General features: G+C 32.1%; 3 protein-coding genes across 3 annotated transcripts in view; 1 reads left to right on the forward strand and 2 right to left on the reverse strand.

The window, feature by feature from the left end:
* Nucleotides 1–1416: 1416 nt before the first annotated feature.
* LOC109799368 (uncharacterized) lies at nucleotides 1417–9658 on the reverse strand. The gene is made up of 3 exons (XM_020359905.3): nucleotides 9370–9658; nucleotides 8960–9040; nucleotides 1417–2048 (listed from the first exon to the last, which is right to left on the reverse strand). The coding sequence occupies exons 1-3, from the start codon at nucleotides 9526–9528 to the stop codon at nucleotides 1644–1646; spliced, it is 645 nt and encodes a 214-aa protein (XP_020215494.1). The 5' UTR covers nucleotides 9529–9658; the 3' UTR covers nucleotides 1417–1643.
* Nucleotides 9659–14021: 4363 nt separating this feature from the next.
* Nucleotides 14022–16112, reverse strand: LOC109799513 (uncharacterized). The gene is made up of 3 exons (XM_020360086.3): nucleotides 15840–16112; nucleotides 15427–15507; nucleotides 14022–14636 (listed from the first exon to the last, which is right to left on the reverse strand). The coding sequence occupies exons 1-3, from the start codon at nucleotides 15996–15998 to the stop codon at nucleotides 14232–14234; spliced, it is 645 nt and encodes a 214-aa protein (XP_020215675.1). The 5' UTR covers nucleotides 15999–16112; the 3' UTR covers nucleotides 14022–14231.
* A 6665-nt stretch (nucleotides 16113–22777) lies between these two features.
* LOC109799639 (small nuclear ribonucleoprotein SmD3b) overlaps nucleotides 22778–24455 on the forward strand; it is a 1859-nt gene continuing 181 nt past the window's right edge. Inside the window, exons 1-5 of the mRNA XM_020360239.3 lie at nucleotides 22778–23020; nucleotides 23843–23895; nucleotides 24059–24125; nucleotides 24212–24268; nucleotides 24409–24455. The exon at nucleotides 24409–24455 is cut by the window's right edge and continues 181 nt beyond it. Of these exons, the coding sequence (XP_020215828.1) occupies nucleotides 22862–23020; nucleotides 23843–23895; nucleotides 24059–24125; nucleotides 24212–24268; nucleotides 24409–24455 (383 nt within the window). The 5' untranslated portion in view covers nucleotides 22778–22861. The remainder of the gene's footprint in view (nucleotides 23021–23842; nucleotides 23896–24058; nucleotides 24126–24211; nucleotides 24269–24408) is intronic.

A 24455-nucleotide genomic window follows, 5' to 3' on the forward strand; every position in this document is an offset into this window, starting at 1 on the left:
ACCTCAAACTGTTGTATAATAAAAACATAGGTTTAGTGAGTTAGCTCGCCGAACCCAACCCATCTAATCATCCTAATTGTGGTTATAAAATGTTGGTCTATCCTTCTAAGTCAAGAGTTGAATCATAAAACTTGAATAAAAAGTAATTATCAACGGAGTCGTTTCACTCAATAACTCAAAATTAAAATTTACATTAAATTTTAACAATTTAATTATTAAATTAAAAACTTTTAATGTATAGATCAAATCTATTTTTTTTATAAAATTAAAATTATGATATGTCGTTACCTTAATCCAAATTGAGTCATTAAGTAAAATAATTTTATAAAAAAATTATATCAAAATAAATGGATTTGTCCTACATATAATAATCAACTCTATCAAGAATTGAGTTATCTCTCTTCACTTAAATCATGTTTTAAATATTAATTATTTTATTACAATACATTTTTCATAAATTTTATTATCTTTAATTTTGTTTTTATGAATTTTTAAAATAAATATTTGAATAAATTTTTTTTTGACTGAATATCGTCAACACAAAATATTCATCAATTTTGTGAAAAATTAATATCTACCAAAAAAAAAAAACTTGTTTGATCACTTTTTCCCTTCTAACTAATCTCTTTCCATTCACAAAACTTGAATCGCTAACCTTATTTAAAAAAAAAATCAAATTGATTACCACTTACAACTTATTGATTATTGCTTATCTAAAATTTATAAAATTAACTCCATGTTTAAAAAGAACCGAATTCGTTACCGCCAACGACTTATTGAGTATATCTAAAATTAAAATAATGTTTTAATAAAACATTGTCTATCTAGTTAAAGAAATAAAAAAAAATAAAAGAATGTTTCATATAATTTCCACTGAAATGAATTCAAATCCCATCTTAACCACTATAGAAACCAAGAGCAAATTACCTTCACACCCTTTATAATTATTTTTTTTTAGATTACATGACACTCCTGCTAATTCTTCTTTTCCGATACAATAAACCCTCTTAATTGATTGAAACACATCTCATTCCCTTATATTATATAAAATTTAAACAAACCAAAACGAATAAGTGTAAATGTGTAATTTACTCTCTAAAGTGTGCATCTTTTTGTTTCTGGTTGTCTAGCATGATTTTCCCAGCCGGAAGAAGGCCCCCGCCTGTAAATTCAAACACCTAAAGTTGCAAAATGCAAAGCTTCAACCGCTAATCTCAAACCCTTTCATGTATAGTTTAAAACAGTCTAATCATAAAATATGTAGAAACATTTTTAAGACCTTTTCTATTAGAAATAAAAAGTATTTTTTAATAAATTTTTTTTCAAAAATGCTATTAAAATTGTATTTAAATGCCCTCATATACAAATATTGATTTGTTAATACGAATAAATAATCGAGTAGTTTACTAGGCAAAATTTCATGCAAACACCAAACACTAGTATGACTATTGTTTGGGAGATGACCAACATTTTCAAGAACTATCTGTTTAACATAGTTCAAGGTTCAAGCTTCAAACTGGAAGACAATACTACACAAATAAATTGAAGTATATCCACAATAAATTTGACATTTTTCACCACACATTTATGACAACATATTTCATAAATGATCTTTTCTGTTCCCTATTCTAACTATGACAGCATCAGTATGAAAAATCATGAGCAGGACTGTCTGAATGCATGTCCATGCAATCACTGGTATTGGAAGAATTCATGTCCCTGTTCAGGCCGCTAGGATAAGTCATCTCACTATTCCGGGTTCCATTTCCAGATGACATTATATTACCTGAAGAAAAGCCTCCCTGTGCCATATGATACGGCTGAAGGCTGCGACGAATGGGGCTAGAGAGTGCATTTGAGAACACAGAGTTCTTTGCTTGTTGATCAGGTTGCCCAGCACGTATCCCTTGTCCTACTGCAGTTGCTCCAAATGCATTAGAGGGTACACACGCACCGAAGTTATTGTGCATTGCATTCTGGGAGTTCTGTTGATGCATCGGCTGCCTTGGGGATGCTGGTGCCTCCTCACCTCCATATTCAAGCTCATTCTACATGCACAATACAGACATAGCTCATGTTTATATCTATGTTCAACTATTAAGAAATCCGAAAATCAATTCATTCAATCTGATGGATAGCCTAAAATAACACAAGGTGTCAAAAGAGGAACTCATAAGGTTGCTATAATTTAGTTCTTCATGTGGATCATTGATTCAAGTGCTTCTAATCACATGACCAGTCTTTCTTCTTTATTTAAAACTTATTCTCCTTTTCCAAAAATAAAAAGATTAGAATTGCAGATGGTAGTTTTCCGGCAATAAGGAGAAGGGAGTATTAAGTTATCTGAACACATTAACTTAAAAAAAAGTGTTACATCTACCAAAACTTTCCTGTTACCTTCTCTCTAATAGTAAAATTTGCAATGATTCTGATTGCAATGTGAAATTCTTTAACACTCATTGTATTTTTCGGGACCAAACATCAAGGAAGATGATTGGCAGTGCTAAAATGATGGCTGGTCTCTACTATTTTGAGGGTGCTTTCGAGAATAAAGTAGCTCAATGTATTAATGGTATTAGTTCTTTCCCTATAAGGGAACAAATATTGGTATGGCTTAATAATAGACTACCCAAATTTTCAATATCTTAGGCATTTGTTTCCAAATTTATTAAAAAATGTTGATTGTTAAAAGTTGTGTTCTTGCTAAAACTCATAGAACTTGTTACTCCTTTCAACCTTATCATGCATCTAAACCTTTTCGTTTAATCCATAGTAATGTATGGGGTCCATCGTTATAACCCAATTTGAAAAAAGGTGGTTCATAACCTTTATTAATGATCACACTCAGATGTGTTGGCTCTATCTTATGCATGAAAAATCCAATGTTCCTAATATACTTAAATTTTTTTCACAAATTGTAGAAACACAATTTGACACAAAAATATTCATTTTGAGAAGTGACAATGACACTGAATATTTTAATAAGTATCTCAAAGAATTTCTTCAAAATAAAAGTATTCAACATGAATCAACACGCCCAAACACTCCTCAACAAAATGGCACTACTGGAAGAAAAAAAATGTTGAAGTAGTTTGCACCATCATGTTTGAGAATAATGTTCCAAAGTATTTAATGGGGGATGTTGTCCAAACAAAAACCTATCTCATAAATAGAATGTCCACTCGTGTTAAATTATTGCACACCTTTGGACACTTTTAAAAACTCCTTTCCATCATGCTGATTGCATGTTAATCTATCATTAAAAGTGTTTAGTTGTACTGTTTTTCTGCATACACCTTCTACCTCTTAGTCTAAACTAGACCCAGGAGCGAAAAAATGCATTTTCATCACACAAAAAGGTTATAAATGTTTTAATCCCATCACAAAGAAGTTTCATGTTAACATGGATGTTAGCAAAATACCAACACTATGGAGTCAATGGGAGCAAAAATTACATTTGATTTCAAACTCGTTAATTTGCTTCTTGATTCAAGAGTTCACACGAGTTTAAAGAGTAAGAGTTTATTGTAGAGTTAACTTGTTTTCTCTACTTAGGATTGTAAACTTGGAAGATTTTACCAGTTAACTCAAGAGTTTGACAACCTTGGATGTTACCTTCTTGAAACTAAATACCACAAGATTTCTCACGTAACACTACAATTCTCACTTTTAATATTAATTTGCCCATAGCCTCCATTAGGAAAGTAACCAGAGTCTGCGCAAAAACAAATACCAAAACCAGCACAAACCATCCCATTTCCGAATATATTTCCTACCAAAACCTTTCCAAAAATAACCAAGCCTTTATCTCTAAAATTACAAATTGTTTGTGCCTAGAAACATTGAGGAAGCACTAGATGATCCCAACAAGAAATTAGCAGTCCTAGAAGAGTTGGATGCACTTGAGAAGAATGGACTGGGGAGATTGTAAACCTGCCCCATGATATTAAAAAAAAAAAAAAAAGTTGGGTCTAAGTAGGTCTTTACCATTAAGTGCAAGGTGGATGGAAGTGTAGAAAGGTACAAAGCTAGATTGGTAGCGAAGAGATTCACCCAAACATATGGAGTAGATTATCAAGAGACTTTTGCTCTAGTTGCCAAAATTAACTTTATATGGATTCTTTTATCCCTTGATGCCAATTTCAAGGGGCCTTTACATCAATTGGATGTAAAGAATGCCTTTTTGAATGGGGAACTTGAGGACGAATTGTTTACGAGTCTTCCCCCTGGATTTGAGGAAGAACTTGGAAGAAATAAGGTTTGTAGACAAAAGAAGTCACTATACAAGATTAATCAATCTCCTAGAGCATGGTTTGAGTGGTTTGGAACTATTAAAAGGGCTTGGTTATATCCAAAGCCAAGTTGATCACACACTTTTCTATAAGCATTCAACAAATGGTAAGATTGCTATTTTAACTATATATGTGGATGACATTATCTTCATATGTGATGATTTTTTGGAGCTCAAAGATTTGAAGGAGAGACTTTCCAAAGTTTTTGAAATACAAGAACTTGGCCCATTAAAATACTTGGAATTGAATTCGCAAGATCCAAGGGGGGTACTTTTATGAACCAGCAAAAGCATATTCTAGATCTTCTAAAGGAAACTCGATTACTTGGATGCAAAGCTAATGAAACACCCATGAAACCAAACATAACCTTTGGTGGACAAAGGAAGGTATCAGTGATTGGTGGGAAGGCTAATATATCTATCCCACACATGTGCAAACATAACCTTTGGTTTAAGCATGGTAAGTGTTGTGATTCAGGAATTGTGTGTATTGTTGTACACATACCAATCTTATTTATAGAGTGAATACAATAAATGATAGAGATACTAATCTCTAATATTATGGAAACTAATCTAATCATATCCCTAATTGATAGTGAGGATAATAACCATAATATATGTATCCACAATATCTGTAATATATTCACAATATCTGTAACACTCCCCCTCAAGCTGGAGCATATATATCATATGCACCAAACTTGTTACAAATGTAATCAATCCGAGGTCTTTTAAGCGATTTTGTGAACACATCTGCTAACTGGTCACCGGAGGCGGCCAGAGGCAGCGGTCGGAGGCGGCGATCGGAAGCGGCGGCCACCTAAAGCGACGGTCGGAGTTGGCGACTGGAAGCGGCAGTCGAAGGTGCCGACCGAAGGAGGCTAACGAAAGCGGTAGTCGGAGTGGGCAACCGAAAGCGACGGTTAGAGGCGGCGACCGGAGGCGGCTATCGAAAGCGGTGGTCGAAGTCAATGACCAGAGTCAGGGACAGGAAACGACGGTCAAAATTAGTGACCGAAGTCGCGATCGTAAGCGGCAGTCGGAGGCAACAACCAGAAGCAACAATCGAAGCGGCGGTTGGAGGTGGCAACCGGAAGCGGTCGTCGGAAACGGCGACTGGAGGCAGCAATCGGAAGCAATGGTCGGAGTCTGCGACCGGAAGCGACGGTCGGAGTCGGCGACCGGAAGCGACGGTCGAAGTCAAAATGACCGGAAGCGGCAATCAGAGGCAACAACCGGAAGCGGCGGCTGGAGGCGGCGATCGGAGTTGGCGACCACCTGAAGCGAAGGTCGGAGTCAGCAACTGGAAGCAGTTGTCGGAGGCGCCGACCAGAGGCGGCTAATAAAAGCAGCGGTCAGAGTTGGCTACGACTGGAGGCGGCGGACTGGAGGCGGCGGCCGGGGTTGGCTGCAACCCGAGGCGACAGTCAAAGGTTGAGGTTGGCAACGCAGCGACCGGAGGTGGCGGTCGGCAGCACGGCAACCGGAGGTGGCAGTCGCCAGCGCAGCGGCCAGCGGCTGCCGGAGGTGGCAGCAAGGACCTTTGCAAGAAGAGAGAAATATATTCTAAAAAAAACCTAAGCTCTAGATACCATGTGATTCAGGAATTGTGTGTATTGTTGTACACATACGAATCTTATTTATAGAGTGAATACAATAAATGATAGAGATACTAATCTCTAATATTATGAAAACTAATCTAATCATATCCCTAATTGATAGTGAGGATAATAACCATAATATATATATCCACAATATTTGTAATATATTCACAATATCTGTAACAGTAAGCTAGTTTATGCATGCACCAAGACCCAAACATATGGGGCATTTTTCAGCATCCTAAGATACTTGAAGAGTCACTTGGGAAAGGGGTATACTCTATAAAAACTGGTCACCATTGTCATGTAGAAGCTTACACTGATGTTGACTAGGCGGGAAGTATAACAAAACCAAGAACAACATCACGTTATTGCACCTTCATTGGAGGAAATCTAGTTAGTTGGAGAAGCAAAAACAGAGTGTTGTAACAAGCAGTGCAGAATCTGAATTTAGAGTAGTGGCTTGTGGAATTTGTGAGGTGTTGTGGGTGGAAAAGGTTCTACAAGAATTGAAGGTTTTCAATTCCCACCATTAAAGTTATATTGTGACAATATACAATATAACTTTGAGAACACTTCATCAAGGAGAAGTTAGAAAGGGGACAAATTTGTATTACTCATGTTCTGAGTGGAGAACAATCAACATATATTGAATCTCTTTGAGATCATAACTGTTCCGGCTAAGGGATGGACTAGGGTTTCTGCCTAGGTCAAGCCTCAAAGCCAGAGCATTCAAAAGTGTAATCTGTCTTCTCAACTCTAGGGTTTTGGGTTTTATGGTGAGTTGTTCGTGGGCCTCTTGGGCCCCGAGGATCAAGGGATTTTCCTAACCGTTCTTATCACGTCGATGCGGGATTAGCGGGAACAAACTCAGTCGGGATCCGACCGACAGGGCCTATACCGAAAGTCCAGCGAGGTACATGCCGAGCGGTCCCCTTGTAGGCGAGAAGATCGAGCTTACCAGGTCAAGTCGGGCCATGACCGAATAGGCTCGTACTGAGCCCTCCTCCGGCTTGATGCCAAAGAGGAGATCGAGGTCGCCTTATTTCCGAGTGCCCCTAAGGCGAGAAGGTTTAGGGCCTGGAGGCCTAGTCGGGTAATTGCCGAGTGTAGGGACGTTAACACTCTATCACCATTAAGGAGATCAAGTCGGTCCATGACCGAGACGGTACAATAACCAACAGGCTGTGCATGGATAGCATCTTCAAGCCAGCTTGAGGGGGAGGGTTGGCAAGGTGTCAATAGAGGATTAAATCTCTATTTGATTCCTATATAGCTAGTAATTCCTTTATTTTTTGTATAATTACTTTCTCAGCTTTTTAGTTTGGCCTATTTTATGTAATTCATCATTGTCATATTTTCTTTCCTTATTTTAGGATTTAGTTTCCTTCTTTCACTTTATGTAATTCCCCTTTATAAAAAGGAGGAAATCCTGCACAGATAGTTATCATTAACGGATTTGACTCCTCTAAAGTGAGAGAATTGTCCTTTAAAGAATAAAATGCAATAATAACCATTAGTTAAAAATTCAACAGTTGGTATTATAATTAATTTTAGATTTAATTCTGCAAAATTTTGATTTGATCACAAATCTCAATTGTTAACTTTTTAATCAACAATTTTAAGTGCACTTTATCTTCTAAAGTACACCCCTTACTTTAGAAGAGTCATACCTATCATAATACTACCTTTGACCCTAATTATAAGCAACAAATTGAATTTTGTCTTTGGTCCTAATTATAAGAAACAATCACTAAATTTTAAAGTTATTCAAGGATAAATTTCTTTTATATCCTTAATTTATTGTTAAATCTATTTTCAATGCATTCACTTATAACTAACATTAAACATATCAACCACTTAAAACAAAGGGTATCTTTGGAATAAAATTTGAATTTATTGTAGAACTAATTAAAAACAGCCAACTTAATTACTTTTCTTGGTCTTGATGATTTGTCATATGTTGCTTATAATTAGGACAAGAGGTAGTATTTCATATTTTCATCGGTAAGATACATATAAAGGAAATTAAAGTTCAAGTGAACTGAAAAAAGAAAGTCTTCTTTTCGTGCTCTGGCTGTAAATGAACAAGCAAGATCTGCTTGACACATAGCACAAGACCTCTTACACGAATAAAAATATTGGGACAGTAAAAGGGCAGATAGCCATTGTATTCAGTGTCCAGAAAAATCAGAGAGACAAGTTAAATGGTTTTCCGGTACATCCATGAGTCCTTCTAGAACAAAACTTACATTTAGTCCCTCAAGTGCTTTGTGCTTTAAGTGTTATTTTCTAATTTGAATTAGAGTTTCACTTCACCAGTCAATGTGCAATAAAAGTTTGCATAAAAGACTAGCATTGATTACCAAGATGAAACTCTAATTTTGATTAGAGAATTAAATCAACAACACCCAAGAAAAGACTAAGAACCATAGGTTTAAGCATTATGTCCATTAAATGGCAATTTCACAATCAAAGCAATTGACAAAGGGTTCCATAAGCTGAAAGACCAAATAGAGTTGCTGAAAATTCTCAAACCTTCTTGGATGGAAAAATGACAACTGAAAAGAAAGTGTATTTTTCCACTAAACAAATAATATGATGAAAACCCAAAAATGGGTGGGTATTATTATTTCAAATTGAAAATAGAGAATGACAGATTACCCTACTGCCTTCCTCTCCCAGAGTACCAACTCCGATTACAATCCAATAAAAATTCTCCAAAACTCCCTCAACTAACTCCCTAAAATTGTTAAAAGAAGATAAATCCTAAAGATAAACTCTGATAACAAAATTCAAATAAGATGACCCTAAATTAAACCCTAAAGATAAGTTGTGATAACAGAATTCAAATGGTAAATCCTAAAGATAAGCTACGATAACAACTCAAATAACATAATCCTAAAGATAAACTATGATAACATAATTCAAAATGACATTATCATAAATAAACTAGATTTCCTACTTTGAATAGGGTTCTACCATACTACAAAAAGCACAACATTTGATTTCAACAAACAAAAAGAAAAAGACATGAGTAAAAATTGCCGAGACTACAAAATATAACCTGCAAGTGGGTAACTATATCAACGGTGGTCACCCTAGATCCATCCTGCTGCTGTCTGAGAATCCATTGATACAATTTCTCCTGCAAGAAAATGGAAGCAGTATTATTCACATAAAAAGGGGGCACAAATAACAAATCCTAATATCCAGTTTTTTGAAAACGAAAGCGCATTTCAAACAGTGCCCAAGACACTCCAGAAACAAATTATGAATCTAACCATATAAAAACCTGAAATTGCGGTAACCCTAAAAAGCTCAGCGCCGATTAAAAAAAAGAAAAAGAAAAAAGGAGCATGATAGTTTTGGTTCCAGGGGCGCGTATATTTGCAATTAAATAATTGAGAATTAAGAAAAAGAAAGGACGGAAGAGCATAAGGCGTGGGAGGGTGAATCGAGGGGAGAGTGACTCACGAGAGCGTGTCGTTCACCGGCCTGGAAGGAGAGTTTCTGTTGGTTCATGGCGTGGGTGTAGAGATGCGATAGGGAATTGGCGGTGCTGCAGAAAGTGGAGTACATGGTTCGATCCACTTCGTCGAGGCGCGTGGCCACGGATTTCCGCTTCTTCGCCATCCTGAGGAAAAGGGGGAATGGCGAATTGAGAGTGAGGAGTGCAGAAAGTTGGTAATGTGTTGTGAGAGAAAGAGAGAAAGGAAGGGACGCGATATGATGATATGATATACGAACGAATGAATGAGTGAATGAATGAATGAATGAATGAATGATGGGAAAGAAAGAAGGAATTACCGTGTCCATCAAAACAATGCTCCAAGTGGCGTACACGTGGCATCTCTCGCCGCTTTTCTCTTTCTCCGTTTTTTCTTTTTGCTCATTGCACCGTCAAAAATAAATTCAATGTTTTTTCGTTTTGGTTTTGCCCAGATATAGAAATTTACCCAGATAATGGTTGGGTATAACTTTAAAAAAACTCTTTTAAGAGTTTTTTAATTAATTTCTTGATAAAAAATTTAAAAGTATTTTTAACTTATATCTAATATACAAGTGATCTTTTTACCGATATATATTTTTTAATTTTGTACTGATGTTTTTTAAATCTTATCTTAAATTAATCTGATTTTATAGAAAGATAAATAAAGTTTAATAAAAAAATTATTTTTTTGTAAAGATTGAACTTAAGTAATACCTTAATGATTTGATAGTATATTAACTATTTGTATTCAACTTCTTATTTTTTTTTATGTGTATATATAATAAAATAATTCATTTTAGGTTTTTAATTTAATTTTAATGGACTTTCAATGACATTTAAAATTTAAGAATTTTTTATTTTTGCCTTAATGGAAGAACTTTAGTTTTATTTATTTATTTTATGGACTTTACATTCCATTTTTTTATTTAAATAAAAAAAAATTATAAAAACCAACTTTTTATAATTCTTATATAAGAATGATTCTTACATCGTATTATTTGTCATTATGCTTCAAAATATAATTTATATGAATCAATTCTTATATTTAAAGACATGGTCAAAAACATTTATTAGAGATAATTTAAGTATTGTACATGAAAAAATAGTTTAATTATTTTTAGTCTAATTTTAAAATTTTTAACTAAATTGCACTTTTGTTTTTTTTTATAAATTTATATTTTTTATCTTCTTATTTTAAAATAAAGAAATTTAATTTCTTATTTAAAAATAAAATATATTTAGTCTCCTTATTTTCTAAAAATATAGAAAGAGGAAGGAAGAGTTCAATATAAAATATGAGGAGATACGATGAACCAACATCTATCAAATTTAAAAAAGAGTTATCAGAAATGGATCAATCTTCTTATTTGGATTTCTCGGTAAAAGAGATCCATGAATGGAGATATAAATACAAATAGTCAAATGGGGGAAATAATTTTCAAAAACATTTAAACTATTTCATTTATAAGCATAATAGTCATTTTTAAGTAATGTTAGATAGATAACATGTTAATCAATATTGGTTAGATTTGTTAAGGTTATCGACAAAAAATATTTGTTTGTCACTTTTTATTCTTTTTGTTTGAGTTTATTTATTTTTTGTTCAAGTTTTTTCTATTTTTGTCCAACTCACTTCCTTTTTTATAACTTATTCTAAGAAAGAGTTTTTATACACCTATTTTATTCAATAATTCATATTTTACATTAAATTTTAACAATTTAATCGTAAAATTAAAAATTCTTAACGTATCAATTAAATTTATAAAAAAATATAAAAATTGAAAAATATTTGATACTTCATTTTATTAATTTAAATTGTCAGATAATTATAAAAACATTTATATCTTGATTTAAATCTATATAATGAAATATCACATGATTTTTAAATCCTAAACCCTAAAATTTTTTAAGAATTTATATACTTAATTTATATATTAAAAAATTTTAATTTAATAATTTAAAATTTGATATATAACATAAATTATTGAGTTAAATAAATTTATCAAAACTTATTTTTTTTAGTAAATGAATCCTTCATTTATATATAGAAAGATTGAGAGAGAGAAAATGAATACATTCAATTTTTTAACTTTCAAAAATATATTTATCATATTATTTTACAAAATATTAATTAAATAACATAATTGTGTTATAATATATATATATATATATATAGAAAAAGAAAATATAAGATACAAATGAACTTATTATATATGTCTTAGAAAAATATAATATATTTAATTATTTGCTTTTTAAAAAAATTTATAAGATCCCCTCAAAAAAAAATTATAAGAGATTTTTATAAAATATTAATTCAATAGCATAATTGTGTTATAATCTATTTTTGCACTATTAACTATTAATACAGGAGACTATTTAATTTACACAGTTCTTATAACCACATTTCAAACTACTCATTTTCTTTTCACTGGTTTTCAAAATCTATTATTCCAGTTATATTTATACAAAATTTTATTATTAAATGTTTGCTATTATTTTTTTTATAAATAAGGTACAAAGATTTTTTTACGACAGTATATATATAAAAAATATATATTTAATTGTATATTTTATTTATATATATAATATTAATTAATATATATAACACTAATATATATATATATATATATATATATATCAATTCTCTTTAAATGATAAATATGTTTTAATCCATGTAAAATAAACAAGTTTTGATTTTGATTTCTGTAATTTTTTTCTTTATTTTTTATCTCTCTAAAATTTAAACTATTGTTTTTAGTCTCAGTTATTTTATAATAATTTATAAACCTTTAAAATAAATGTTATTGATAATTATATAGCTTAAAATCATCCTTAGAGATATAAAATAGTGATTTTAGTGGAATGAAAATCATGGAAAAAAATATTTTATTATGATCAAAATCAAAATTTGCATATTTAAAAAAACCAATAATATTTTACAAAGACAAATATAATGTTTATAACTTTTAGAAAAATGAAAAACAAAAAAATTACTGGGAATAAAATATAAACTCATTCATTTCAGCGACAAAATTGTGTTATACTATATTAGAAAAATGTTATTTATTTATATATTTGTATTACATTGATAGTTTCAAATATCACAATATCATTTCTTTTAAAGTCTAATTGACTTATATATATATATATATATATATATATATATATATATATATATATATATATAATATGAAATTTATGTTAAAAGTTAGTTTGAAAATAACATTTAGATTATTTTGAAAATAATCTGAAATGAAATAAAAGTATTTTTTTATTAGACTCGAATTAAAAGCATTGTTTAATCCTTTTATAAAATCAATCTAAAATGTTTCTTAAATTTATTACTTTTAACAAAAATATCATTAATTAAAGTTGTTTTTCGATTTGTGGTGTGAATATGATAAAATAGACTATGAGAGTACAGGACAAAATTATTGTTTCATTAAAGTTACATATAATGTTCTAAAAGTATATTTTTAATTTTATTAATTATGAAAGTTATAAAAATATAATTTTAACTAAATTAAACAAAATATGTTTTATTTATATAGCTATTTGTCTCTAAATTATAATATATATATATATATATATATATATAAATTATAATTATTATTCAAATATTTTAAAATATTTGAATGAGAATATATTTTGTATTCACACACACTGATAACATGTTTATTACAAAATCTATAATATATATTGTATTTATTATATATTATGTACTATGCATAAATCCTATATATATATTGCATAAAATATTATATCTATTTATATAATACAATGTGCTCGTACTATATAATTTATATTAAGTTATATATATATATATATACAATATATATATATATATAATATTTATTATAATATATTGGACATATTACATATAATACATACATACACTTATATAATCTTTTGATCTCTATAAAATAGTGGAATTTTACTATTCGTTATTTTTTTTTTCGATTTCATTTATGTAAAAAAAAAATTTTGTTTCATTTTAGTTTTTCCTGACAAATTGAATGATAACTGATAAAATAAAAGAACCAAAATATATATAAACAATATATATATATGGACTAAATATTAGGAACCAAAATTTGAGAAAAAATAAAAAATAATCAAATTTAAGATGATCAAAACAAAAATAACCTATTTTATATGGACTAAATATTTAATTCAAATGCGATCTTCAACAATATTGAAATTAAGAGCAAATTACCCTAACACCCTCTATAATTTTATTTTTTTAAAAATTACATGATACTCCTGTTTCTACTTGCTTTCCGATACAACAAAACCCTCTTTAATTATCTCTTAAATGTTTGAAACACATTTCACTCCCTTATTGTATGAATTTTAAAGAAACCAAAAGGGACAGTGTAACTTATACTCTAAAACGTGCATCCATTTGTTTTTGGTTTGCCTTGCAAGATTTTCCCACGCGGGAGAAGACCCCGCCTGTAAATTCAAACACCTAAAGTTGCAAAATGCAAAGCTTCAACTGCTAATTTCAAACCCTTTCTTACATAATTTAAAACATTACAATCATGTGCAGGCACTGACTTATTAATAAGAATAAATTATCCAGTATTTTACTTCGCAAAATTTCATGCAAACATCACACACTACTATGACTATATTGTTTGGGAAATGGCCAACATTTTTCAATAACTATCTGTTTAACATGTAAGCCGATGTTTAAGGTTCAAGCTTCAAGCTTCAAACTGGAAGGCAATGCTACACAATAAATTGAAGTATATCCACAATAAATTTGACATTTTTCACCACACATTATGACAACATATTTCATAAATGACATTTTTTGTTCCCTATTCTAACTATGACAGCATCAGTATGAAAAATCATGAGCAGGACTGTCTGAATGCATGTCCATGCAATCACTGGAATTGGAAGAATTCATGTCCCTGTTCAGACCACTAGGATAAGTCATCTCACCATTCCGGGTTCCATTTCCTGATGGTATGATATTACCTGAAGGAAAGCTCCCCTGTGCCATATGATAAGGCTGAAGGCTGCGACGAATGGGGCTAGAGAGTGCATTTGAGAACACAGAGTTTTTTGCTTGTTGATCAGGTAGCCCAGCACGTATCCCTTGTCCTACTGCAGTTGCTCCAAATGCATTAGAGGGTACGCACGCACCAAAGTTAGTGTGCATTGCATTCTGGGAGTTTTGTTGATGCATTGGCTGCCTTGGGGACACTGGTGCTTCCTCACCTCCATATTCAAGCTCATTCTACATGCACAGTACACACATAGCTCATGGTTATATCTATATTCAACTACTAAGAAATCCGAAAACCAATTCATTCAATCTGATGGATAGCCTAAAATAACACAATTGTAAGATATAGATAGATATATAAGGGAAATTCAAGTTCAAGTGAACGACAGAAAGAAAGAGTTTTCTTTTTGTGCTCTGGCTGTAATTGAACAAGCAAGATCTGATTGACACATAGCACAATACCTCTTTCACAAATTAAAATATTGGGACCGTAAAAGGGCAGATAGCCATTGTATAGTGTCCAAAAAAACCAGAGACGAGTTAAATGGTTCTCTGGTACATCCATGAGTCCTTCTAAGGACAAAACTTACATTCAGTCCCTCAAGTGCTTTGTGCTTAAGAGTTATTTTCTAATTAGAATTAGAGTTTCACTTCATCAGTCAGTTTGTGTAATAAAAGTTTGCATAAAAGATTAGCATTGATTACCAAGATGAAACTCTAAATTTGATTAGAGAACAACATCAAAAATCCCTAAGAAAAAAATTAAAAACCAAAGGTTTAAGCATTATGTCCATTAAATGGCAGTTCCACATTCAAAGCAATTGACAAAGGGTTCCATGGGCTAAATGCACAGACCAAATAGAGTTGTTGAAAATGCTTAAACCTTGTTGGATGGAAAAATGACAGCTGAAAAGAAAGAGAGTATTTCCACTGAACAAATACTACAAAAAGCACAACATTGATTTCAACAAACAAGAAGAAAAAGATACGAGTAAAAATTGCCGAGACTACAAAATATAACCTGCAAGTGGGTAACTATATCAATGGTGGTCACCCTAGATCCCTCTTGCTGTTGTCTGATAATCCATTGATACAATTTCTCCTGCAAGGAAATGGAAGCAAGATTGTTTACATAAAAAAGGGACACAGATAACACATCCAAATACCCGATTATTTTTAAACGAAAGCACAATTCAAACAGTGCCCAAGACACTTCAGAAACAAATTATCAATTTAACCACATAAAAATCTGAAATTGCGGTAACCCTAAAAAGCTCAACGCCAATTAAAAAAAAAAAAAAAAAAAAGAAGGAGCATGCTAGTTTTCGTTCCAGGAGCGTGTATATTTGCAATTAAGTAATTGAGAATTAAGAAAAAGGAAACGACGGAAGAGCATAGGGCGTGGATGGGCGAAACGACGGGAGAGTGACTCACGAGAGCGTGTCGTTCACCGGCCTGGAAGGAGAGTTTCTGTTGGTTCATGGCGTGGGTGTAGAGATGCGATAGGGAATTGGCGGTGCTGCAGAAAGTGGAGTACATGGTTCGATCCACTTCGTCGAGGCACGTGGCCACGGATTTTCGTTTCTTCGCCATCCTGAGGAAAAGGGAATGGCGAATTGAGAGTGAGGAGTGCAGAAAGTTGGTAATGTGTTGCGATAGAAAGAGAGTAAAGAAATGATGCAATATGATATGATATATGAACAATGAATGAATGAAGGGAGACAAGAGTGACGAATCCAAATAAAATAGTTTGAGAATATTAGAGAATATTTATTCATAAAATTCTAACATTAAAAACATTATATATCACTTTTTAAAATGTAAAAAATATTATAATTATTTTTACGGTATTTTATATTTAGTATTATGATTGAAATTAATATAATCATAATTTTTTTTGTACATGAAAAAATTATAAGAAACAAAAACAAAATTAAGTGTCACATACAAGTTACGTGACAATTATGTTATCAATGATTAACTATTCTTGGGAATTATTTGAAGGATTAAGTCAACTTACTTCTCAAATAGCGTCTTCAATGTTTCGATTATTCACAAATAATACTATCAATTATTATATAGTTAGTTGTGAATAATTAACTACCGTTAATGTTTAGTTTTACATATTGATTTTTAGGTGGCAACCAAAATAGGGTGTTAGACTCCTATAATAGATTCTTGTTAAAACAAGGAAGTTGTGCAAGAAAACTATAGATATTCTAAGTGACGTATTGAATAATCCATTTATCCATATTAAAATCATGTTTTCCTCCATATCCAGGTCTACTAAATAACCATGGTGATCTTCAAGTGCTTCTCATGATCCATGCTTTTGTTGAGTCAAAGGAGGATGTTAGTTGGGGTCAAAAGGGGGCTATGGGAAATGCCAATCCTACTCCATAGTTCTCATGAATGAAGCCAATCTCTTAATACATGTAACATGCTTTTCATTACAGCTAAGCAATGAGGAGATGTTGTAAAGGAAGATACATGACACTTATATCTCTCTCGTTGTTTGTATGGAGAGCGTTATTCAATCTCTACCAACAAAATAGTCTCATTTTCTTAGGTACAAAAAACTTAAAGATTTTTTTCCAAATAAGGTGAGGATACGTCCCTGTCTTTTATTAGCCAGTTATATGTCAAGGTGATTGTATAACTACCTAATATGTGGTTGTTCCAAATGAATTTGTTATTCCCAAAATGAACTTGGGGAATGTTTGTACTATGAATTCTTAGCTTAAGGTTTTGTGGGATTAAGGTGTTGAGGGCTTTGTGTTCCAATTGCTCTCCCGCCAAAGGTCAACAACCTTGAGTTATGTATCAAATATATATGAACATAAGGGATAGTTTCACATAGTGAGGTAGATCCTAACCAGCCATCACAAAATAAAGATGAGTTTCTTAACTTAAGCTTTGACTCAAAACATGGGAGAATGATGGTGACAACTTTCATGATATTGCACCGAGAGTAGGAGTTGTTCATAATCACAATCATTTAAATTTATACATGATATTTAAATAAATAAAAAAAGATAGAGCTAAATGAAATAGAAAAATATTATATTTACAATTTTTTAAACTTTTAACTAAACTACCTAATACATAATAATAATATATATATATATATTAACAAAATATGTAATATTCACAGTGAAAAATGTCACTCATTGTCAAAATTTGACATTTGTTTTTTGAAATATAATGAAGGTTAGGATTTAGCAAGTGGTTTATGGTGTACAATTATCATACACTATTAGATTTATTTCATGTACACAATCTTATCATGCATCCCTACTATGTTGTTTTTTATTTTTCTTCCTCTCTCATTTGTTCTTTGAATGTAATATCTTCTATGCAATTGTTTCATCTTCACCCCTATAACTCTCGATGTCTCCTTTGCATCAAGTCAAATTGGGAAACAATAATTATATATATAAGATTATCAATTTAAAATATAAGTTAAATATTACATGTAATTATTTCGTAACCACCCTACTAAAAGTGCTAGATGATTCAAGAATAGTTGATAGTTATTAATCTTAATTAAGATACAAAGAACTTAAAACAAGAATTAGAGCGACATAGGATGATCGAGGTCCCACTCTTTTGACATAATTTTCATAGTGAGACAAAAGAAATTATGTTTTATGGATTAAATAAGAACATTAGTGATCATCAAATATGATATGTTCAATTTTATTTATTTGATGACGTTTGATAAACTCAATGTTAGATAAGAGGAACATAGAAAACAACATTGAAAAGGTGAAACCCACAATCACTTGGTGTCCAAATGTCAAAGCCTTCTATCAAACCTACGATAATTGGTGCATTAGGATGTTTAGGCATGTGCCTTGTGGTGGAGCTGAAATGGGATAGATCCCAACGCTGAAGCTCGAGTCCATCATGAGAACATGGGGCACCTTTGGTTCCCTTGTCAATGACGTCTTTAGATTACTGGTCTTCCATGTGAAGTTTGTTATGTGGCCAAGGCGTACTACCATGAAAGGGAAGGTTGGCGACAGACAATAGTGAGATTTTAGCAAGTGCAAAATTGAAGTTGAGTGAAAGGGGAAAAGTAGGTAAAACAACAAAGAAAGTGATAAGGAAATAAATAAGGAACGAGAAAAAATATTGTACAAGGATGATGTATGATAAGATAATGTAAATAAGATAAATCTAATGGTAACCAAAAATGGTATGCCATAAACCACTTGTTAAAGTGAATCATGGTAGCACTAGTCTATATATATATATATATATATATATATATATATATATATATATATATATATATATATGTATGTATATATGATTAACAAGATCATCAAAGGTGGGGACAACACAAGCCTACAAGTTGCCTCAATGGGAGGTTCCTAACAAAAAGTAAAATTTGTAGAGCTATTGTAAGAAATTTGCCAAACAATTAGTTTCCTTAACCATGAAAACAAACCTGACCTGCCGCCTACGATTTAAGAGATCAACACTTCATTGAATGGGATTATGCAAGGGGTGGTTACATAATAAGTCGTGATGAAACACAACCTAAGCCAACTAAGAGTCGGTCTTGATAATAACACTCTTAGAACCAATATTTCAAGCATTCTCCAATGCAATGAGGATAGCCCACATCTTAACAATAATGGAGGAGAAAACATCCAACTCTTACTAAAACCTTGGATCCATTGTCCATGTTCATCACGGGTGACTCCTCCATAACTAGAGTAAGAGCTTCCCCAATAGATAGATGCATCAACATCATACTTAAACCAACTTGAATATGGAGGTTTCCAAGAGACACTTTGATCCAACCCTTGCTACAACCTATAAGCCTCCAAGCTCCAAATTTGTGCAACCCTCTATAGCCAAGAATTTAGCCCTTTTATTAACCTCAATGCTACACCAATCAAGACCCGAGAAAATGAGGTCATCACGAGCCTTCCAGATGGATCACAAGATGATACCAAATAATAAATCCCAAATGTGAGAGGGTGAGGAAACATTCATTATAATCCAATTCTTAACATTACTACTAAAAAGTTGGAGTTCATATTTTTCCCATACTGCGCATCAAGGGTCAGCTAGATGGGATGTACTAAAGGACAGTGCCAAAGGAGGTGATCATCATCCTTCGCATGGTTTTGACAAATAGCATAAAGGTCACTATTAGTGAACTCTTCTAACACTAGTCTTCATCTTATCCTGAATAACCATCCAAATAAAAGTCTTCACTTATTGAGGACCCTTCAAACACCAAAATTCTTTCCAATTCAGGTTAACAACAACAAAGCTATTATAGGATTATAGTGAAATATATGCAGGTTTGACAGTAAAACACCCATATACAGTTTTGTTCCAACAATATTTATCTTCCCCATTATGAGGACTTGGAGGGGAATGGTTTCGAATCAAACCCATAATATTCCTAATGAGGAAGGTTTCAAGGTAACCCATATCCCAAGCTCACTCATAATTTATATAACCACAAACTCACCATGATTCCTCCAAAATCGAAGGCTTAACAAAAACCTCAAAATACAAGTTCAAACTCATGGAACCAAACATCCTTCAAAAAATGCATTGTGCAACCATTTCCAACTACCCACTTAATATTCCTAACAACATAATTCTACACCCCGACAATGCCTTTCCAAGTTTGAGAATCAACCTCTTTAGCTTGCACATTCGAGACAATATCATTCTCACATTTTATACTTGCCCTTCATCACTCAAACCCATAAGTTAAAAGGTTTGGATATTAACTCCCAAGCCATTTTCATCATAAAGGCCCTATTGACAATAATAAGGTTGCATAAACTCAAACCCCTCATTCTACTTTAGCTCACAAAATTTCTCCCACCAAATGGTATGCCACCCTCTATTCCTTTGCCCATCATTCCAAATAATTTTTTGTTGGGTAGCCTCCAACTTATCATAAATTCTCTTTAGGAATTAGAGTGGACTACATGGTGTAAGTCGACATAGTCTGAATAACACTATGGGTTAGAGTGATACTACCAACAAAAGCCAAGTGACTTGTTTTCCATGAAGAAAGTTGTTGAGTCACCTTCTGAACAATATGTTCATAAGCATAGTTAGTCTTTCTAGTGTGAAAGCTAGGTATCCTTAGGTATTTTCCCAAGTTTGATTTAACTTCGAAGCCTGCCATATCCATCAATCTTGCTTCCTTAATGTGGTTAACTCCCTTAAAGAAAAAAAACTAGTTTTCTATTCATTAATGTTGGTTATAATAGCCTTGCGAATAGGCTTAAGCAGTTAAGCACCACCTTCATTTGAGTAGTGGATGTTTCTCCTAATAGAAGAAGGTCATCGACAAATAACAAATAAGATATGCTTAGACCCTATTTTGCTAAGAAGAGGGCTTCCATCTACCTCTTCAGAGTTTTTTCTCAATCAAATAAAATAAGTGCTCCATGCACAAAACAAAAATATATAAAGATATAGGATCTTATTATTAGAAACCTTTTTAGGGCTTGAACTTATTCATTTTTATCACTATTAAAGCACACTTGAAAAGACACCAAAGGCAAGAAGTGATGGATAATGGATATAAAATGATTGACAAACACCAAATCACACTAAGTGTCAACAATAAAGTCCCACTTGACATTTTTGTAAGCCTTTTCAAGGTCCACTTTTATTGCCATAAATCCATACATTAACTTCGTTTTATGCATGCAATGATTACGTTATTCCTACCTTGCTTTCTTAAGATAAAGCTAGTTTGTCTTAGAGACATAAGTCTGTCCATGAATTTCTTAAGTCTAACAACAACCACCCTAGTGAGAGCTCTATAAATGACATTGTAGAGGCTGATCGTCCTATAATCTTGGATAACTGTAGGATTATCACTTTTGGGGATAAAAACAATATTAGTATTGTTAATGTTCTTAATTACAATATTAGTATTGTTAATGTTCTTAATTGTGTTAGGATCTATAAAGTTCTCCCTAACTCAATGGCAAACAAATATACTTATGGTATCCTAATGGTTTAAAAGAAAATAGGACGAAGACCATTTAAACCTAGAGCTTTAAGGGCGCCCATACAAAAAATCGTAGCTATAATCTCCAAGTTTAAATGAACAACTTGAATAGATAAAATCTCATTAAAACAAAGATTCAAAAAAATTTCCCTTAAGGGGCAGTCCACAAACCCAAAACAATCTTGTAAGAGATTCTTATAATAACTTAGAATATGATCTTTAACCTCTTGATGTTGATCCAAAACAGAACCATCATCTAAGCAGAGAGAGCGAATAACATTCCTTCTTCTTCTAGTTATGGCAGCCAAATGATATAATTAAGTGTTCTTATCCTCCAGAATAAAAATTGAATTAGATAATAAGTTATAAGAATTCCTATAAATCCTAAAATCCCTAAAAATACTATCGCACAAGATAATAATTTAATATATGAGTGTTGATAACCCAACAAATCTATTTTTGAATGTGTGCGAGTCTTTTTTAAATTTGTGATAAAAATAATTTATTCTATTATTATTAAAATTTTGATTGTAAAAAAAAACATAAAAGAGATAACTCGTATATACTAATGTATACTCATGCATAAAGTGTGACGAAAATAGACAATATTATATAATTTTTTTTATTAACATTCTTTGTATTCCCTTTAAAATATGTTAAATAACCAATCATAAAAATGAAGGAAAGGAGCAAATAAAGATGCAACTATTAGAATTTATATTTTTTATTTCTTAATTTCATATGAAACATTTAAGTGTAATAAAAATATCAAAAATATAATTAATTAATTTATTTTAATTAATTATATTATTAATAATTTAATTTATATATTAATTTTTATTATATTATATAATTAAATAGACTGAACTGTCAAGTTTAACAATTTTTTTTATAAATTTAAGTCAAACATTTTTTAAAAAACAAGTCTCTTTAAAAGTTTAAATTTGAAATTTTTTATTAAATAGGTTAGGTTAGTCAAGTCACACCCCTAATTTCTAATAACACACTTATTTCCATTGATAAGAACTAATTAAAAGCTATAAAATCATCATAAAGAATTATTAAATAAAATGTGAAATTTATCAAATTATATATTTTTTAATAAATTTTAATAATAAAAAAAATGCATTTAAAAGAATGTTGAAGAATTTATTACTAACATGTTTCAAATATATATGGATATACTTTTCAATCTTTACCACAAATACTGAAAATGTGAAATTAACAAATATGAAAAGGTTGAGAAAAATAAAGAAATTTGAAAAGGCAAAAAGCAACAAGAGCGGGTTCGGGTATCGGGTGCCCCTTTTCATTCGGATAATTCCGTTTGAGTAAAATTATAAAACAACGCTTAGGGGAAGGAAAATAGGGTACAATTTTTACAAATCTCGGTTGAGAGGAGCGAGTAGGGTTTTTGTGTCTGAGAAAAAAGTGAAGAAGAACAAGTATGAGTAGGAGTTTGGGAATACCGGTGAAGCTTCTCCACGAGGCTTCGGGGCACGTGGTGACGGTGGAGCTCAAGAGCGGTGAACTCTACAGAGGGAGCATGATCGAGTGCGAAGACAACTGGAACTGTCAACTCGAAAGCATCACCTACACTGCAAAGGTTCTTTCTCTTTCTAATCCTTTTTTTTATTATTTTTTTTTATCATAATGCTGATTTAATTCGCGATTCAACTGTTTGTGAGATCAATTGGGGTTAGGGATCTTTGTGAAGATGCGCACCGTTTTTGGCTTTTGTTTGAGTCCCAGGAATTTTGAAGAAAGAGGGTTTTGCTTCTTCTGAAGTGTGCGGAAGGAGAAGCTAAATTGAGTTTGAACCCTTCAGTTTGGTTTGGATTAAGCCGTTGCTAACAAGCATTTTATCTAACACTAGCTAGCCGGGAAAATGTATTGACAGTCTTTGTCTTAGTTGATGAATTTCTTTGAGTTGAGAGGAATATAGGGAAATGGAGATTGATGCATGGATGTTGGGAATGTAGAATAATAGATTTGGGGAGGGTTTCGACCATTTTTGTATGCAAATGTCCATGGGAACTAGGGAGGCAGTGTCTGCAACAGACATGTTGTACTATGTCTGTCCTTGGTTCTTTATTAAGGACAGTACTTGTATTTAGGGTTCAGGCATTATTAGTTTGAAAAGTGTTTAAAATGTTCATTTTGAACTATGTATTTTTGTAGGATATAATGATTCTGGATACATGAGGAGCTAATATGAAATTGCATTTTTGCTAATTTTTTTGATTTGTAGAGATGTTTAGTGTCTCTAATTTCAAGTATATTTGTTAAGATATACAGTGTGTTAGCGCTAAAAAAATGTTAGCCAGTTTAGTATGGCTAGTGGCTATGCTATTCCTCATTCAGCCGATAGCTAAATTTTAACCCATACTGCTAAATGATATTAATTGCTGAGTTGACTCTTTTTCAGGACGGGAAAACATCGCAACTTGAGCATGTGTTTATTCGAGGCAGCAAAGTCAGGTTCGGATCATGTTACTTAGTGACTTCATAATTTTATATCATGCAAGGTTGTATGCCTCAATGATATGTTGTTCAGAAACTTTAAAATTTTTAAAATTCTGAATAAGGTTGTATGTTGTATTTTCTGGAAGGACAGTGCTTTGACATGATAATAATTTGACAGGTTTATGGTCATCCCAGACATGCTGAAGAATGCTCCTATGTTTAAGCGTTTGGATGCAAGAATCAAGGTACCTTTTTTATTTTCAAGTTATTAACTACTCCATGTTTGTTTTATGTGTGCTTTTGTATTTTATGCTTTTTGAATCTCTTGAAGGGCAAGGGTGCATCACTTGGTGTTGGTAGGGGCAGAGCAGTTGCAATGCGAGCAAAGGTACTTACCTTTTTTGATTGTTTATTGAGTACTAATTTACCAGTGTAGATTTAGCCTCAAGAAATTGCTTCTTATTCAATATCCTGCTAGTTAAGGACTTACCATGTGACATGTGTAAACTCCAAATGTTGCTTGTGTAGGCTCAAGCTGCTGGTCGTGGATCTGCACCTGGAAGGGGTGTACCACC

The sequence above is a fragment of the Cajanus cajan genome, chromosome 2, assembly GCF_000230855.2.
Source record: "Cajanus cajan strain Asha chromosome 2, NIPB_CcT2T_4, whole genome shotgun sequence".
Lineage (NCBI taxonomy): Eukaryota > Viridiplantae > Streptophyta > Magnoliopsida > Fabales > Fabaceae > Cajanus > Cajanus cajan.